Consider the following 17,629-nt stretch of genomic DNA (forward strand, 5'->3'; position numbering starts at 1 on the left):
TGTTGAAACAGACGGTCTAAGGCTCTGCATCGTGAACATGTGTATATATTGGAGTCTCTCTGTGTTATTGTGTACCTTGTTATTCAATCTTTTATTTTTTAATTAACTGGGTTAAAAATCATTAGTCATTATTTTGTAATTTCTAAAGTAGTTACAGACTTATTGGTAATGTTACCAAATTCTGATTTGTTTATGATTTTGAAATGATGAAAGTTAAGGGACAACCTTTGGAAAGATGTAAATAATGAGTAAGAAAAGCGGTATTCTTTATCTTCCAATGAGATAATTTAGATGTTCCCATATAACGAGTAAGAAAGCGGTATTCTTTCTCTTCCAATGAGATAAGTTGATGTAAATAACATAACAACCCACTGAAGTTAAATAAAACGTAACACGATAAGAAGGTTGTTGTCACTTAACATCACTAACAGCCAATATCATCTCACCATGACCAACCAATAATTTAATCTTTAGAACATTTTATCCTTTAGCCATGTTTATTGCAGGGTTCTTAGGATGAGGTTTTTAACGTAATATAAGAACCGTTTCTTAACTTTAACTAAGAAAAACTAAGAACCGTCTCTTAAAACTTTTATTTAAAAGCCGATTCTTAGTTTTTTTAGTTAAAAGTTAAGATATGGTTCTAAGAACTTTCCAATAAACATGCTTTTAATAGATCACAATAACTTAAAAAAGATAGATCACAATAACCTCGGCGTCTAGCGCACTGGTGTCATAATAAGAACTTGGGCTCAAATATTGTCAAAAGAGAGGCCTCATTTATGATAGACCCATTAAACTAACTTCGTATGTTTGTAAAAGCCCAAAATCAATGAAATTGGAAAGGCGTTAAGTAGATGGAGAGGACTCCTCATGTACTTGCCGACATAACATTTGTTAAAACAGTAACTACATGCCAGAGGGACTGAGACTCCTCTAGAATGGGACCACGTGCAACCTGTAGGACAATTCAATAATGTCATCTCCTCGGTGACTCTTGTCTGTCACCGTTACTTTATCAAAATCATCATTAAGTTAAAATATACTCACCTTCACAACTGTACTTAACATGTAATCTATCTACTACTCCGTATAAGTTGCTGTTTCCCAAATCTAGATAATTTAATTTTCAGATGTTTGACCAGATAGTTAATCAGATCCTCACGGTAATCTATAATAATATTTTATTTTCAAAACATGTTTTCTAGTATAAAAAATAATCACGATCTTATCTAATTTTAATCTTTGTTTTATTCTATAAACATTTTTTTCCCCTATAAACATACTATTTAGCTAATCTACAAATGCAAATGTGCATCACCTAACAGTTTATAAACTACAACAGTCTTTTCATTATTTCTCCATTCCATAACTAACAATAAATAATGACAAACTACGGCGCCATTCCGACGTCGTCTCATGGTTCCCCGGTGGTGGATCTCGACTCAATCTCACGCGTCAAGCAACAAATCAAAGACGGGCTCGCCACGCGCCGCCCATGGAGAGTGATGTTCGACTTCCACTCCATGGGGCTCCCTCGGGGAGTCTCCGACGCTTTCTCAAGAATCAAGAAGAACCTCGTCTACTTCCAGACGAACTACGCGATCGTCTTCTTGGTCGTGATCTTCTTCAGCCTTATCAAGCATCCGACGTCGCTCATCGTCTTGACCGTGTTGGTCTTTGTCTGGATCTTCCTCTACTTCCTCCGCGACGAGCCTATCAAGTTGTTTAGTTACCAGGTCGATGATAAGACGGTGTTGGTTTGTTTATCGGTGATTACTATTGTTCTGTTGTTCTTGACCAACGCGACGCTTAATATAGCTGGTGCGTTGTTGATCGGAGCTGTGTTGGTTTTGATCCATGCGGTTGTTAGGAAGACGGATGATCTCTTCTTGGATGAAGAAGCGGCGATGGCTGAGACTCTTGCCTGACGTCACGGCCGTCGACTTGAACCGATTGATTGATCTCGAACTTTCATGTGCGATTTTAGTTTTGTATATTATATTGTATTTCTTTTTAATCATTTAATGTTGTGATAATAACTTTTAATTTATTATATTGGTGTGAGTTTGGTTTGGGAGTTACTCTTTCTTTCTCATTGTTTTTGAGTTTTGTTGTGGGTGACGAACGTTATTACTTCTGCAGGCCAAAGTAGAAAAAACAAGGACCTACATTATTGAACTAGCCCGAGAAATTCATAGACTCATTAGAGCATCGTTAACCCAAAAATTCATTTTGGCTCTCTTAATAATTTTTAAGTATTAAATATTATTTAAGAAACCTAGTTAAGAGACACTAACATATTTATACTCCAGTAGGAATTTCTTATTTAGGGGTTCTTAAAAAAAAAATTAATAAGAACACATGTGAAAAAAATACGAGAAGGAAGAACAAATTTATGAAAACATCAGCGTAGACAATCCAAGTTATTATCAAACATCATTCATATTCATAGACAAAAAGTGATGAAAGGGGGAAGAAATAAACTGACTCGAAGGGTGGATTTGCAGTGAGAGCACTTGAAGCAAGACTTGCAGGCGCTAAGATATTATGGAAGCATAGATTGGGATGTTGTCTTGAATTTTCAAAAGCTCTGCCGCGAACACATCTAATCTCTGTGAGTAAGCTATCTGCGAGACTCCATCAAAACGTTTTCGTGAGATTAAATAAGTTTCATAAATCAAGAATTTGGAAACAGAAAAAGACACTACTCACATATCCAAGCCTCCAACCCATCATGCCATAGGTTTTGGAGAAGGAGAAGACGTTAACTATGTTGTCTCCCTCAACGCAACAATGTTTTTAACCGTCATACATGAAATACCTGCCCATTTTCATAATCCCTTACCTCTCAACTAAACTAACATTCAAATCATAGCAAATGAGTTGAGGAGGAACTCACTCGTATGTGTTATCTACAATCAGCCAACACCCTGCATCTTCGCATATCTTTGAAATCCTCTTAAGAAGCGGTTCAGGGACATAGGTGCCGCTTAGGTTACCAGGATTCACAACAGTTACAACTTTTGGGGTCGGCTTAGACTCAGAGAGCGTCTTCACTAACCAATCTGGCAAAAAAAAAAAGACTCACGAGTCAGAACTTCATGAAAAAATGTGATAGACAGAGTCAAGGAGAAATCTGCGTCGGGGTAGAGAGTATCAGGATGGCCAGGACCAACGATGATGTTGGTGACACCAGTCATCTGGAAGGCCATGTAGGCATTGAAGTAGTAGGGCTGGAACATGACAACTGAATCACCAGGATCGCATAGTGCAAGAACAAGATTCACAAACGCCTGCAAAAACACAAGTATGCAAGAAAACAAGAAAGGTTTTGTTTTTATACAGAACTACCTAAACCAAAACGCAATGCAGGAAATCAGAAAAGAAACTAACTCGAGTTCTTGGCGAAGAGTATCAAAGAATTCTCGTTTAGTCTGTTTCTCAGCACCAGGTGTGTTAAGAACTTTGCTCTCCTCTGCCATCTTAATGGTTGTGCTCTTCAACTCTTCCTGTTACAACAAACATGCACTCAAACACATTACTTATAATGGAGTAACTTATATACTATTAAGACAATCAAAATCTCCGAACTAAACTAGACCCTGAACGAAAAAAAAAGAGTTGTCTTTTGGTAAGAATTTGGAATCGAAAAGAAAAATTAGGTTTAGCTGGAGAGAATACATTGGCTTTGAGTTGATTGATGATCTCTAATCGAAGGGCATCGATGGTGCCATCGTTCATAAGAGATTCGAGCACGTCTTCTGGTGTAATTACCGAAGAAGAGGACATTGTTCTCCCACCTCTAATCAAAAAAACAAGAAAGGTTTTGTTTTTACGATTGATGCTGTGTCTGAGACATGAGATTCTGGAAAGTTCTAGGTTTCACTGACCTTAGAAGAATCGCGTTGATAGCTGCTTGTTGCTGCTGAGCCGCTTCAAAATCAGCTAGAGTATGATTCATGTGATGCTGGGAAGAGGACGAGAGATTCGACGGAAACAAGAGTCGTCTCTTCTGTCTCTAAATCAAGAGACGTCGCTTGAGATAATTACCTTTTTTCTTTTTTTTTTAAATTTCAAAAACACTAAGAGACGGGTTAAGAGACCCGGTTAATGATAGTCTTATCAGTTGATTTGTGTTATTTTCGGTGGACTAGTCCAACTCATTAATACTTCAAACTTGTAATAACGTTCGTCATCCACAACAAATCAACTTTGTACAGGCTACTTAGTTTTGATGATCTTTCTGGTAACTTGAGGGTCAAAGTCTAATACGGTGAAGTTACGAGGGTTCGAGTCCCGGTCACTGAAAAATTAACATTTTGGCATTGCCAGGAACATGAAATCGATACGTGGCAACTATATTTGTACAGCCAGGATACCCCTGTATAATTAAAAAAGATGACCTTTCTAGACTTATCTTATCTCAAATTATAAATCTATTTTTAAATGATTCTCTTTAGGAATAATAATTGTAGTAATTAGTTACCAAAAGAAGAAGTCATCAACAACACTATACAAAAACCCCACCAAAAAAACATAATATAGTGTTGTTTATAAACTAAAAAACGATATAAATGGATATTCTCATATTCCCTTTTTGCATCATGCAAGGAAAGGGGACCAAAAGCTCACATGGGTACATTTTGTTAGAGCACCTTTAACGGCGGCTTTTATAGTTGCTTTTTAAAAAAAGAAATTTAAAAATAAGCGGATCTCATCTTATAATCAAGAGCTGTATTCGCGGATCCCATTGACATGTGGCAACCCGTGATTGGTCCGTTTTTAATTTTTTTTTTAAATCGGAAAAAAAAAAAAACCTAAGAACCCACGCCCCCAGCGTTAATCATGGTATTAGGCCCTGTCAAACCCCATGAAAGTTCACTCTATCAGTGAAGAAAACTAATTTATAATCTAAAATTTCATTACGAAGCCTAAAACGCACAGTAGATTTTGGATAAAGACTTTAATAAAGGCCCAATATAAGCCCATTGGACTCCGATAGTAGACCATCGTCTATTTACATGTCACCTCCCTTCGCCGGCGCTTGTTACCACCGTCAACATCGCCGCCGGCCAGAGAGAAAATGGCTGCGTATCACCAACCATACGATCCTTACTACGTCTACAATCCTCTCCCACAGCCGCTCCAGCATTTCGCCGACGAACCTGGGGCGATCAACACACTCTTCGTCTCCGGCTTGCCTGACGACGTCAAGGCTCGTGAGATCCACAACCTCTTCCGCCGTCGTCCCGGATTCGAGTCTTGCCAGCTCAAGTACACCGGACGCGGCGACCAGGTTCTGTACTGCCTCCAATTTCACTTCCCCCAGAACTCGTGTTAGAGACTTGTTGGTTCCTAATTTTGAGAAAAGATGGATACTTTATGATTCTGTACTTATTTTTGTTCGTTATGGGTGTTTCAGGTAGTTGCATTTGCAACATTCTCGAGTCATGGATTCGCCATGGCTGCAATGAATGAGCTAAATGTGAGCTTCACTTTGATCTGAGTTGGTGACTCAATAGTGGTGTTGTTGTCTTTAGTCTTTACATTGTCCTTATGAAGTTTCTATGTGTAAAGATTATAGTTTATTTGATTGTGGTGAAGCCTTTTTTTCCACAGGGTGTGAAGTTTGATCCTCAAACAGGATCGACTCTGCATATAGAAGTAGCTAGATCAAACTCTAGAAGAAAAGATAGGCCAGGTATATAAATATAGTTATATACTTTACTCTGTTCTCGTCTTGCTATATTGAGTGAGTAAGTTGTAGAAACTGATGAGTGATTAAAACCCTCTGCGTGGACAGGAAGTGGGCCTTATGTCGTAATTGATAACAGAAACAAGGAGACATCGGACGACCAGAGTGATGAAGGTAATAATGTTGTTCTGGTAGTTACTTGGCTAAGTTCCTAATTTCTGAATTTTATGTTCATGTGCCTGCTTGATCTTTTGATACATCTTAGGGGAAAGCGATCCTTATGAGGCGCAGGAACCTGGAAATAGCAATTCTCCAAAGGAAATTGATAATACCAAAAGGTTCGCAAAGTGCATTTAGAAGCTTTGGTTTTGTAGTCCTCTATGTCAGAAGCAGAAGACTAATGTCTAAACTGATATATCTTTTTGCTAATTTACAGCGAAGTGGACTCTGATCAAGATAGTAAAGCACCACCTACTAGTGTAAGTACATTCCAAATCTAATCTATCAACCAGTTGCTATCTTTAGTCCGGTGAAGATTAGGAAAATCTCAGTTTGTTACTTCCATTTAGACTTGTTTGTGGTTCAAAAGCTTATAGACACACATTTCTAACAGGGGTATTTGGAAAAAGCATCTGAAGGAGGTTCTGGCGCTCGACCATGTTCCACCTTGTTTATAGCCAATCTAGGGCCTAATTGCACAGAAGATGAACTCAAACAACTCCTGTCTAGGTAACAGTATGCAATGGCTTAAACTTCTTGAAGTATCATTGCTTTTGTAAAATCGATTGATCTGTGATCCCCCCTGCTTACAGATATTCTGGTTTCAACATCCTGAAAATACGAGCAAGAGGCGGAATGCCAGTTGCATTTGCTGATTTTGAGGTATCATTTGTTAATACTTGCTTATGATTTTTTTTTTTTTGGTCTTTGCAGTCTTTATATACTTGAAATCTCACTAATTACAGGAAATTGAACAAGCGACTTATGTCATGAATGATCTTCAAGGCAACCTCCTATCCTCTTCAGACCGAGGCGGCATGCATATAGAGTAGTTTTTTCTTGCATTTTCTCGATTACTATTAAATTTCTCATTTTGCAAGATTTTCACCCTCTGGTTTTTGTTTCTTCTAGATATGCAAGATCCAAGATGAGGAAACAGTAGAAGATTCTCATAAACAGTAAGCCTCACTTCCGAGAACATGATTGAGAGATCATAAGCGAAGGAACCTGTGTTTCTTATTTTTAAGTCACCACTAGTTTAATTGTTGTCATGAAGATGGGTCCTTCTATGCTGACACATTCGAAATATGTGTATATATTTATCTAGCCAAAGATTTACTCAAGGCTCCAAGATTTTTACTGTTAAGATCTTAAAATCTTGTGTTGGATATTTCTGTGCATATGCGGATGATCTTGGATAGAGTGAATCAAGTTCTTGGTCTTGCCATGGTCCCCTGAAGGTCATTTAATCAACTGCCCCCACCAATGTCCTCTCCAGTTTTGGGCTTTTCTTTGTGTGTGTATATATAGTATCTTATCTTTGTTCAATTTGAGAAATAAATGTTGATTGGTGATGCGGATAGGCAGAAAAGATACCCCCAAGGACCCAATGCATCACTGTATTGACAGGCAAGTCATTTTTTCATGCATCATTATTACACTGTCGTGCGAGTAAAGAAAGCCTTCAGTGTTTTGTTTTCTCTTGTTCCTCTCTCTGTCCACACTGCATAACAAATCTCTTGACCCTCCAAAAACAATAATTCAAATTCAAAAGAAGATTGAAGCCTCTACTTGTTTTGTCATTTTGTAATCATTTCCTTTTACCAAAAAACAATTTCAAGTTCCTTGATAACATATATAGCAACTGTTTTTTTCTTTCATCTTACCCGCTATACAAACAGAAATAACAAAAGAGTCAGAGAAAAAAGCTTTCTTCCCAGCTTTGGACCACATTGATGAAAACAGGGGCTGTTTACCCTACCAACTAAAACTTTTCATGACACTGCTATCTGATTTACTCTCTCAATCCTTAGTATTGCTTCTTGTGGTTGTTTAGTTCCAACCTCTGACCTCTTTCCTTTTCCCTTAAAGCTAGTCTTGGCGTTTCAACAGACAGCCTTTCACTGAACCTATCCGACCCAAACCCATCTTTTGTTAGCTGACCGCTACTGTAATGATCAGCCCACAACCGCCCGCTTCTGTTGCCTGCCTCTGACCCTGGAGTTGAGCAGTAGTTCCCATCCATTATCATATCTCCTTCCAGTATACGCAACACCTTTTAGAATTGACCAGACCATTTATTAGTATCATCAGAAAGTTTTGAATCATCCTGAAAATAAAGAGTGTGACTGCAAGGGTTTTACCTGAGACATGCGTGGCCTCAAATGTGGGTCTCTACGTATACACAAGGAAGCTGCGTGAAGCATACAAATGACCTCGCTTTCTACAAAACAGTCCCCAAGCTTTGGATCTATAAGTTCTTCTACAGCATATTCTTCAAGTAGTGGACGTGCCTGAGATCACAAGCAAACGAGCATCAGTACTATTTTACTTTTGCTGAATAATTAAAATGTGAATTCATTACCCATTCAGTGAGGCATTGCTGTCCTTTCGGCATAGTAATGTCAATGGCTTTGCGGCCTGTGACTAGCTCAACTAAAACAACCCCGAACGAGTAGACATCCGCTTTCTCTGTGATCTGCCCGCTTTGAGCATACTCTGGAGCTAAATAGCTGCACAGCCACAACATACTTTCCTTTTAGCAACAGTTTAAAGTTTCGGGACGAATATTATAGCTTTAAATTGTTGTCTGTCTCACCCGAAGGTACCTATCACTCGTGTTTCTACACCTAGTTCTCCGTCAGGCTGCCATCTCGCTAGACCAAAATCTCCGACCTGATAGAATTAAACAGCTGTCTTAGTACCAACGAGCATATGAAACAAACATGTGTTGTTACAATGAAAGACCAATACCAGTGGCTCGTTATCATGAGTGATGAGGATGTTGTTAGGACGCATGTCTCTGTGGACAATACAACCAACTCTGCACTCTTCATGAAGATACCGAAGACCTCTTGCAGCTCCAACAGCAATCTTTTGCCGTGCTGGCCATTCTAGTGTCTCCCTTTGACGACCTGGATAAGAGATTGATAGTTAGCAAAACATTCTCTCTACCACAAACTCAAATGGAAATGTTAGGAATCATTACCGTATAGATGGGAGTCAAGTGAGCCATTGCATATGTACTCATAAACCAAGAGCCGTCTCCTGTCTTCAATGCAGAAACCAATTAGCATAACAACGTTCCTATGCTGAGCACAGCTGAGAACTTCCACTTCGGAACAAAACTCTACATCTCCTTGAGAACTCGCCAGTTTGTGCTGCTTTACTGCAACTACCTGGCCTTCCGGTAGTACACCTCGATGAACAGATCCATATCCACCCTCTGCCAAGAAGTTAGCCTGTGAGAACCCACCTGTTGCAAGCTCTAGCTCGGCGTATGAAAACAGCCTAGGTGGTTTCCCAAACACCGGGGCCTTGTGCTGGCAGATGGAACAGAGAGGAGGCGGGCCAGGAGGAGCATTCCGAGAGAGTGATATAGCATCTCTCACGTTTCCACTAAACTCCAGATCACTCCTGCTGCTAGAGGACAATCCAGCTTTTACATCCAGCTTAGAGAACTTCTCAAGCAAAGCCTTTGTAGTGGATATTTGAGCCCTGTCATCGGCGTCTAGGGATGAATGGCGATGTGTGCTAACATATTCTGATATCCACGGCTGGAATCTCATACTCGTTGACGCTAATGATTGGCTTTCGCTATCTGTTTCGGAGGCGGAATCATCGTTCTCCTTGATGACCAATGCTCCATCTTTCTTCATGTACCCACTCGTTCCCAAGGTGAAGAACGGTGAAGTTCCTGGGTCAGAGCTTGACACTGATGAAGTCCCAGCTTCTGTGCTTGTGAATGGTGTCCCCAGCTCAGGGCTGCTAGTGGGAGTTACAGGTAGTTCTCTGTTAGAATCTGACGATCCTTTTGTGTTCTTTGTGTCTTTTTCAGATGCTGCTTCTTGTCCGGTTGGTAAAGGAGGAGAGCCTTTCTCAGCAACCAAATTTAAGCGTAGAACTTTTGCCTGAGAACGCTTCATCACCACAATGTTGCATTGCAATTCATCCATACACCGTTTCTCTTCCTGCTTGAGGTGTCTGTAAAAAAAAAAATCACAGTGTAAGTTAGGAAAATAAATATAATTGTTCTGCTAATTTTACCCAAAAGCTAAAGGAAAGTAGATTCTTACTTGTCTAGGACGACCCAATTAGCTTGTGCTTTCTTAGACTCAGCAGCAACAGCTCCATAGGGTGATCCAGAAACAATCTTAATATTGACATTTATCTAAAGTAAGCACAAACAACCATAACAAAAAGTTATGAGAGAGATGTGATGCTTTCACGGTATCATGATAGCTAAACAACATGTCAGGCATAAGAGCAAAACCTTATTGGGATCATAGACATCATGAAGCTGGAGAATCATTTGGGAACAAGTGTCAGTGAGATCACTTTTAATCGCTGGAAGAGCTTCAGAATGTGGTTTGCGGTGACCACTTGCACAATCTCCAGCAAACATAGGGAAACTCCTAGTGAAACCCCAAAGTTTTCTTCCTACACATTCATCAGAAAGTAAATTAGATAAAGGATAAAAAAGAGAAAGCAAGATAAACAAAAGCCATGGCAAGAAAAAGCACCGGAGTTTTGAGAAGGGACAACAACGAGGAGGGTAATGCAGTCCCCAGGCTGAACGACATGAGTCAAAGCCCAAATCAAAGCTGTCTTTGGAATCTCCCTAGAGGCTTTAACAGCGACGATAACCTTCTCAGCCCCATCAGATACTAGAGGCTTTTCCTGCTTCCCTCGCTTCAGTAAACGACTCATTTAAGACTTCAATAGCAGAGAGAGAAAAAGAGTAAGAGAATACAAGAAAGTTTCTTTTGGTATGTCTTTATAACACGATATTCAAAAGGTACTGTACTTCTCACAAGATTCAGGAAGATAACAGGATTCTTCTAGCTTTGCATTATTTAGCTACTGCCCCCACCAAGAAGACTCTCTTCCCCTTGCAGATGAATACAAAAACTCACAAACTTGACAACAACACCTCTTCCTCTCTCTGCACTTTTTTTCTCCCTCCTCCAATGAATTCACATTAAACTTGAAAGAACGGAATCCACTCGAGCAGACAAGACGCGAGGAGATTCCCTTTCAAAAGCTGTCCACAACTTCAAAATTCCACCTGTAAAATACACACAAAAAAAAAGAGTAAAACGATAATGAAGCAGGAAGATTGTGATTGGAGAACCAAAGAGAGAAGAAGACTGAAGGAAATTAAAAAAAAAAATCAAAACGGTTAGAGATTAAAACCTCAAAATCCTTCATTAAAATACTTTAAACTAAAAGCGAATGAATATTTAAAAAAAAAAAAAAAAAGAATTTCACGAGAATGAGAAGGAATTTTTCCAGCGATTCAACTGATAAAACCAAGGAGAACGGACAAACAAGAGATTAGATACATTTAATTATTTATCGCAAACTGCCAGAAAAGTACTAAGAGATAAATAAATCACCAAGCTAAGCTCTCTCTCATGAATTTCACCGCCCATGAAAACGATTCAACCAAACAAGTGAAAAAAAAAAAAGAGAGAGTGAGACCAGACGAGAGGAAGAACATTAGGAGAAAATGAAATTACCAGAAGAAGCATTGACTGTGTGTCTGTCTTCAAGCTTCGTCTCTCCTTTCACTATCAAAGCACAGGAAGGACACTACAGATGAAATCCAATTACTGGTGATAACTAAACCCGCCAAGGAGAAAGAAGATGTGAATCAAATACAGCTTCTTCTTCTTTTTTTTAGGGTTTTTGGGTTTATTAAAAGCCTTTTCTCTAGCTACTAAACTCTAGTAACAACAAAATAACTATCTTTCTAGTCTTACTAAATAATGCAGGCAGCCCCCTCTCTGCTTATTACTGTTATCTATTGTGTCTTTCCCAATGCTGTTTTTTTTTCATTTTAATATACAATTTAATGTTTTAGCTTTTTTAAAAAAAAAACTAGTATGATTATGTTTGAAATTTTGAATCATTTCGGCTAAAAAGTTATAGTTAATCCCAGAGCATTTTGGTTATAAAGATTTAATGATTAGACAGGCGTCTACACTAATTTTTTAAATACTTATAGGCTGATTTTTAAAAAAGTATATTAAAATTGTTTTTATTTGTGATCGATTTACTACCAAATGGACCACTTCAACATCGTGTAAACTGATTTTAAGAAAGCTGGTTAAGATACTAAAGTGGACTTGTGGATTTTATCAGTTCCTGGTTGACCAAACTCCTGCAATTGAACTCTAAAAACTTTCCCTATTGTTCCAAATATATGTTGGTTTATAATTGTGGACTATATATTATATCAACTGGTTGGATGATTGTTCGTCTAATTCATTCTGCTGGTTAGAGATGAATAGACCGTCTGTCCCAGTTGGTTTACCCTTTGGGAAGCCTTTAGACTACCTTCATTGGTCCCGTTTTGAATGAGCTCAATCTAAAAAGTTAAAATTCAAAAAAAATATTTACTAATACAAAGTAAACTATAGCTTTTGTGTGGGATTAATAAGATTTATAAATTGTCTCCGAAAACCTTGTTTCGCTTGTAGATATTTATCAAGTATTATTAATAACATGAGTTTGAGATTGCTTATTTTTTGTTCCAAAATTGCTTGAACTGAAAGTAACCAATTTTGTGCTCTTTATCGCTTTTTTCTCCTTTATCAGAAATTAGTAGTATATCGTATACATATCTATAAGTTATAACGACTCTTTAGTTTGAATTTAAATTTTTGTAGCTTTGTGACCATCTTTCAGATCTCCTAAACACCCTCTCGATGACAGACCTCGGGAAACGAATCGACTTCGTTGTATATGACAAATTTGAATCAAATGCAGTCTCCTAAACGTGGTTTTCTAAACAAGTACGTTGTCCCAGCCGACAGGTCTGATTAAACAAATACTAGTACTACTCAATTACGTTGATCTTAAGATTCAATAGTATAACTATTATTTCAAACCGTTCAAATTTAAACGAGACAACACTCTTTTTTTAGAATTATCGAGACAATGCTTGTTCTTTATACAAAAGAAAAACAAATTCCTTGAAAAGAACCGTGATTGGCTTTTGCATGGATTAAATTGGATCGGATTATATAGAAATTATAAAATACGGAAGTTAATTAAAATTTATAATAATGTGCGAAGAGACAAAATAAAAAGGAAATGGTCCAAAAATATTTCTCATTTTTTGTGAATTGCCTTTCTAAGCTTTGTTCAAAAAAAAAAAAAGGAAATGGTCCAAAATATGTGTTAAGTATATAGAACAGAGCACAATCACAGGTAGTTCAGACTCGAGTGTCACGTAGTAATCCATCGTGGGTCCGTCCAACCCCAACCATCGCACTAATCATTACCACCTTTCTAATTTCACCAATTTTATTCTTTTCCTTATTACAAAATTTTCATAATAATATTAAAATCTATAGATCTTGTGGTCCTCTAACAAAATTTCCACGGTGCATGATCCCACGGTATCTCTGGATATAAAAATGATAACTTTGATCTATCATTTATTTGCTCTAATGATTTGTTGGAACATGTTACATACCTTTGTGGATTTTAAATGCATTTAGAAGATAATTCAATGTAGCTTATTGTTTGAATCTGATTAGTGTATTGATTAGCTGATATTATTAGTTTCGTTACTTGTTTATATTTAGGTCACATCATCAACGGCGGCCAGTGCCGTCACTGCTTCAGTCAGCCTCCTCCTGTCACACTACCACCCACATATTACTACTATATTGTAATGTTTTTTGGGTCAACAACTATATACATTATTGTATAATATATTAAACCAACTACAGACATTACTGTAGAATTCACGAACTAATAATACTTAAGAATGTGAAAGAATAATAGCCTCTACAGAAACGACATTTAGCTCGGGGTAGGTGCCGGAATAAGTATGTATGATGTACGCAAAGACAATTAACTTTACTAATCTAATGTTAATAATTAGCCACCGGTTATTACTCAACTCTCATAGTAAAAACAGAAAATTTATACTTTCTAAGTAGCAAACAAACACATTTGATTATTATTTTTATACAGAACAAAGTCTGCTTAACACACTTCGAAGCAGTACATTGTTTCCTGTTCCTCGAGTCCTCGACTTACATTATTAATAATTTAATACATTATCAAATAATAAAGTTCTATAGTTTGTGCGGGGATATTGTCCGTAATGACATAGCAACTTTTTGCAATATGGGTTAATTAAACAGAGTGCATCGTGCGGGAAATTTTTCTTTAGGAATTTACATGCACGTATTAATAAGACGTAATGCACTGTTTTGTCGCATTCGTTATTATATTGTATGTCTACTTAATTAATTGATCGTACATAAGTTGTTTAGAGACAATGACCCTGAATTTAATCGCCTAGCTCGTAACCTATGTTGCGAGCGACCCAACAGTTGCTAGGGAATTTTTTTAAACAATTTACATGCATGTATTAACAAGACGTAATACATTGTTTTGTCGCATTCGTTATTAGTATATTGTATGGCTACTTAGTTAATTGATCGTACATAATTGTTTAGATACAATGACCCTAAATTTAATCGCCTAGCTCGTAACCTATGTTGCTAGCGACCCATCGGTTGTATTGGGACACTAATAGTTTAGTGTATTTTTGCAACGCACAGAACAATTGAGTGAGTTACACGATTAGACACTTTTGTCTTTTTCATTACACAATTAGACACATCATATTTGCTAGACATAATTCATGTAACCGAGTGTTCTTTTCTCATATTTACCCTTCACATGACTTAAAGCAAATCCCTTATTTGTTGTTAAAAAAAACAAGACTTTGTTATTTTTTATTACTCACTCTGTTCCATATTGTAAGTAGTTTTAATTAAAATCACTAATATTAAGAAATTGTTGCTTTTGTAAAAACTAGTATTTAATTAATAAACTCAACCTATTATAAAAAAACTAGCATTATTTTATTGGTTACACAATATCCAAAAAAAAAAAATATGCATTGAAATATAAAAACTACTTATATTATGAAACAAACATTTTTTGCTAAAACTACTTACAATATAAAACGGAGAGAGTAGTTTTCTCTTTCTTCATTTTTCTACCATAGTTTCTACTTCGCATCCTCTATCCTCGTAACTTCCACTTTCTCCTCCTCTCGACTAACCACCACCACCACCACTGTATCGACCACAATATGATAACCACCGCAACTTCCACTCTAGTATCCACCGCCATCACGACCACCACCTCCGTATCCACAACTTATGTATCCATAACCACCACCACCTCAACCTCTGTATCCCTCACTCTCACGTCTTCTACCTCCATTATATCCACCACCATCTCCTCCTCTCGACATAACCATCTACGACGCTTTACTCATAATGCATATGTCCAAGAAGCTCTCCATGACCAACACAATTAAGAAAAAAAAAGATGTTTCAGAAAGCAAAAGAAAAATCGCTTAACAAAACCAGCAAATCTTTAATAGAATTTCTTCTAGCCATTACTACAATTGGGGATGCTTGTTAAACAAGATGATAATTAAACAAATTAAAAGTTTAAGAGAAGTAAAAGTCAGCTCAAATCTATTAAGCTTTGTGATTTTTTGGGAAATTAAAAAAGAAATAGAAGAAAGTTTTACATAAAAGTCAGAGGAAACATCTTTATATCTCTCGAAAAAAAGAAGGAAGAAATAAGAAAAAGAGAGACAGAAAAAAAAAGTTTTTTTTAACATTATCTCAATTAATGCATGACGCGTTTATGTAATAGAAAACAGTGTAACAAGAGTCGAGGTGGTGGTGAGTAGTATGAAGAAATAACCCATAACAAATATGTGACCAGCAAGATTTGTCTATTAGTGTATTTTCAAAGACAAGATGTAATTTTTTCAAACTGAAACACTAGCAACCAGGATTCTGTAATTGTGTGTTTTCACTTTTCATAATGATACTGGCTCATGAATTGTCTCTTCCGTCATTAAAACTGTGTGTTTTTGTTCTTCTTTCAAGGTTGCGTATTAATTTTTCTAATGGATTCTTCAATTCCGAGGAAAAAATGCATTTAAGTTCTTCAGAACGGTAACATACATTTATTATCATTTTGAGCAAAAACCAATAAATAAATGTAAGTGTAATTAATTATTGTACCATGTACCACCTCTTTATTTTTAATTTGTTTTGTGCACAGTACCATGTACCTCCGAAATTCATTTTCGGGTCTTCGTCAACTAAAATGGCAAGAACATCTATTCAGTTTTTTTTTTTTTTTTTTTTGGTTTAAATATCATCTATTCAGTTGCACAAAAAAGAACATCTATTTAACCTCAGTTCAAAAATATATATATAACCCTTTTTTTGAAACAACAAAAATGTATATAACCAATTTACAAAAATAAAGATAACCTGTATTTAGACAACATTAGAACTAAAAATTTAAATTAAAAAAACAATTATCATACTAAAAGCATTTACATACAATTTCAAATTTAATTACTCTCTCCATTCCAAAATGTATAATGTTTGAAGAGTTTTTGATGTTTAAAAATGTGTAGTATTTTGATAGTTATATTTATTTTAGCTTTATTTAAAATTGACATGACTAATGGTGTTTGTTAGTTATTTAGATATTTGGCTGAATTAGTTTTAGTTAATGCTGTTTTTTAGAAAAACATATTACTTCTGGATTTAAAAGATCGATGTTTCAAGATTTACTCACATATTAACAAAAATTAAATATATACTTTGACTTTTTTTTTTTTTGAAAAGATACTTTTTTTTATTTGCTTCCCAATAAAGTTTTATCAATAATATTTTATATTTATATTTTGGTTTTAAATCAAAATGCATTAATTAAAGGTAAAATATCATTTTTGTATACAAAGAAAAAAACATCATTTTTTGTATACAGTATGTATATTTCTTAATTTTTGTGATTTTACCCAAAATATCATAAAATTTGAAATAGAGAGAATATTTGTTGTCCAAAAAAAAGATAATATTTTTTTGTTTAATAACCTTAAAGAGTTTCTTATGGATGTGCTTTAAATGGTTCAGTAGCGTCACGATATACTTACACACACACATGCTAACGTGGTCTGATGAACAGATCATGATGTAAAACTACTGCATGAACAATGAAAAATGGTGGTCCACTACATGCCATTTTCGCGCTTCTACTTTGTTCTTAGCCAAGCAGGTCCAAAGTGTACAACAATTAGCATGAAAAAGGTATCCTATCCAACAGTCATTACAATTATGCTTCCAACTTCCGCACATGATAATAAATATTACACTTTACACAAGTATCCTATCCAACAGTCATTACATAAACACACCTGGTCCAATCCAATCATCATATAGGATGTATATGCGTGTAGACACAAATGGTTAGAAATCCTATGTTCTAATCGAAGCCGCAGAGTTTTAACCGTTGTTATTTACTTTAAACTTTTTATTTATCCCAACATATCGAAGAGATTGACCGTAGCATGGATAAGATTTAAGATCTTTATGTCTGATTTCTCCCAGAATTGGGATCACAAGATAGATGACATGTGAGTAGAGAAATGGAAGGGCCATGTGAGATATAATACGAATCGATCGAGATGTCATTTTTTCATTATGTGATGAAGTGAGGAGACAATGACCCTACGTTATTAAATTTGCATGCTCTCTACCTTCAACATTACACCACTTTGTGTATGATGGGCCGGTTTGGTTATGCCAATAATGACATGTAACGTACCTCCATTCATCCTTCAAATTTGTTATTAAAAAC

The 17,629-nt window shown here is 36.4% G+C and overlaps 4 protein-coding genes across 9 annotated transcripts; 2 read left to right on the forward strand and 2 right to left on the reverse strand.

The window, feature by feature from the left end:
- Positions 1 to 1,031: 1,031 nt before the first annotated feature.
- LOC106440614 (PRA1 family protein F3) lies at positions 1,032 to 2,084 on the forward strand. Its single transcript, XM_013882332.3, has one exon. It carries the CDS (start codon positions 1,386 to 1,388, stop codon positions 1,929 to 1,931), a length of 546 nt encoding a protein of 181 aa, XP_013737786.1. The 5' UTR covers positions 1,032 to 1,385; the 3' UTR covers positions 1,932 to 2,084.
- Positions 2,085 to 2,376: 292 nt separating this feature from the next.
- LOC106444551 lies at positions 2,377 to 4,089 on the reverse strand. Its single transcript, XM_022703680.2, has 6 exons — positions 3,894 to 4,089; positions 3,685 to 3,805; positions 3,397 to 3,512; positions 2,903 to 3,296; positions 2,716 to 2,824; positions 2,377 to 2,630 (listed from the first exon to the last, which is right to left on the reverse strand). Exons 1-4 carry the CDS (start codon positions 3,962 to 3,964, stop codon positions 3,287 to 3,289), a joined length of 318 nt encoding a protein of 105 aa, XP_022559401.1. The 5' UTR covers positions 3,965 to 4,089; the 3' UTR covers positions 2,377 to 2,630; positions 2,716 to 2,824; positions 2,903 to 3,286.
- An 809-nt stretch (positions 4,090 to 4,898) lies between these two features.
- LOC106440612 lies at positions 4,899 to 7,350 on the forward strand. 2 transcript variants are annotated; one of them, XM_013882328.3, is made up of 11 exons: positions 4,947 to 5,299; positions 5,426 to 5,488; positions 5,623 to 5,704; positions 5,807 to 5,872; positions 5,964 to 6,036; positions 6,135 to 6,177; positions 6,312 to 6,427; positions 6,511 to 6,580; positions 6,664 to 6,746; positions 6,830 to 6,876; positions 7,106 to 7,350. In XM_013882328.3, exons 1-10 carry the CDS (start codon positions 5,087 to 5,089, stop codon positions 6,858 to 6,860), a joined length of 840 nt encoding a protein of 279 aa, XP_013737782.1. In that variant the 5' UTR covers positions 4,947 to 5,086; the 3' UTR covers positions 6,861 to 6,876; positions 7,106 to 7,350. The 2 variants fall into 2 exon arrangements, with proteins under 2 accessions (XP_048613095.1, XP_013737782.1); XM_048757138.1 differs by lacking the exon at positions 7,106 to 7,350 and having other exon boundaries at positions 4,899 to 5,299; positions 6,830 to 7,088.
- Positions 7,351 to 7,489: 139 nt separating this feature from the next.
- LOC106440610 (inactive protein kinase SELMODRAFT_444075-like) lies at positions 7,490 to 11,685 on the reverse strand. 5 transcript variants are annotated; one of them, XM_013882324.3, is made up of 11 exons: positions 11,440 to 11,685; positions 10,732 to 10,985; positions 10,441 to 10,633; positions 10,191 to 10,357; positions 9,994 to 10,088; positions 8,907 to 9,901; positions 8,672 to 8,832; positions 8,517 to 8,593; positions 8,283 to 8,430; positions 8,062 to 8,211; positions 7,490 to 7,973 (listed from the first exon to the last, which is right to left on the reverse strand). In XM_013882324.3, the coding sequence occupies exons 3-11, from the start codon at positions 10,625 to 10,627 to the stop codon at positions 7,728 to 7,730; spliced, it is 2,226 nt and encodes a 741-aa protein (XP_013737778.2). In that variant the 5' UTR covers positions 10,628 to 10,633; positions 10,732 to 10,985; positions 11,440 to 11,685; the 3' UTR covers positions 7,490 to 7,727. The 5 variants fall into 5 exon arrangements, with proteins under 5 accessions (XP_013737778.2, XP_013737780.2, XP_048613094.1 ...); XM_013882326.3 differs by having other exon boundaries at positions 10,725 to 10,985; XM_048757137.1 differs by lacking the exon at positions 11,440 to 11,685 and adding an exon at positions 11,317 to 11,406.
- Between the last annotated feature and the right edge of the window lie 5,944 nt (positions 11,686 to 17,629).

Source organism: Brassica napus, chromosome C5 (assembly GCF_020379485.1).
Source record: "Brassica napus cultivar Da-Ae chromosome C5, Da-Ae, whole genome shotgun sequence".
NCBI classification, from domain to species: Eukaryota; Viridiplantae; Streptophyta; class Magnoliopsida; order Brassicales; family Brassicaceae; genus Brassica; species Brassica napus.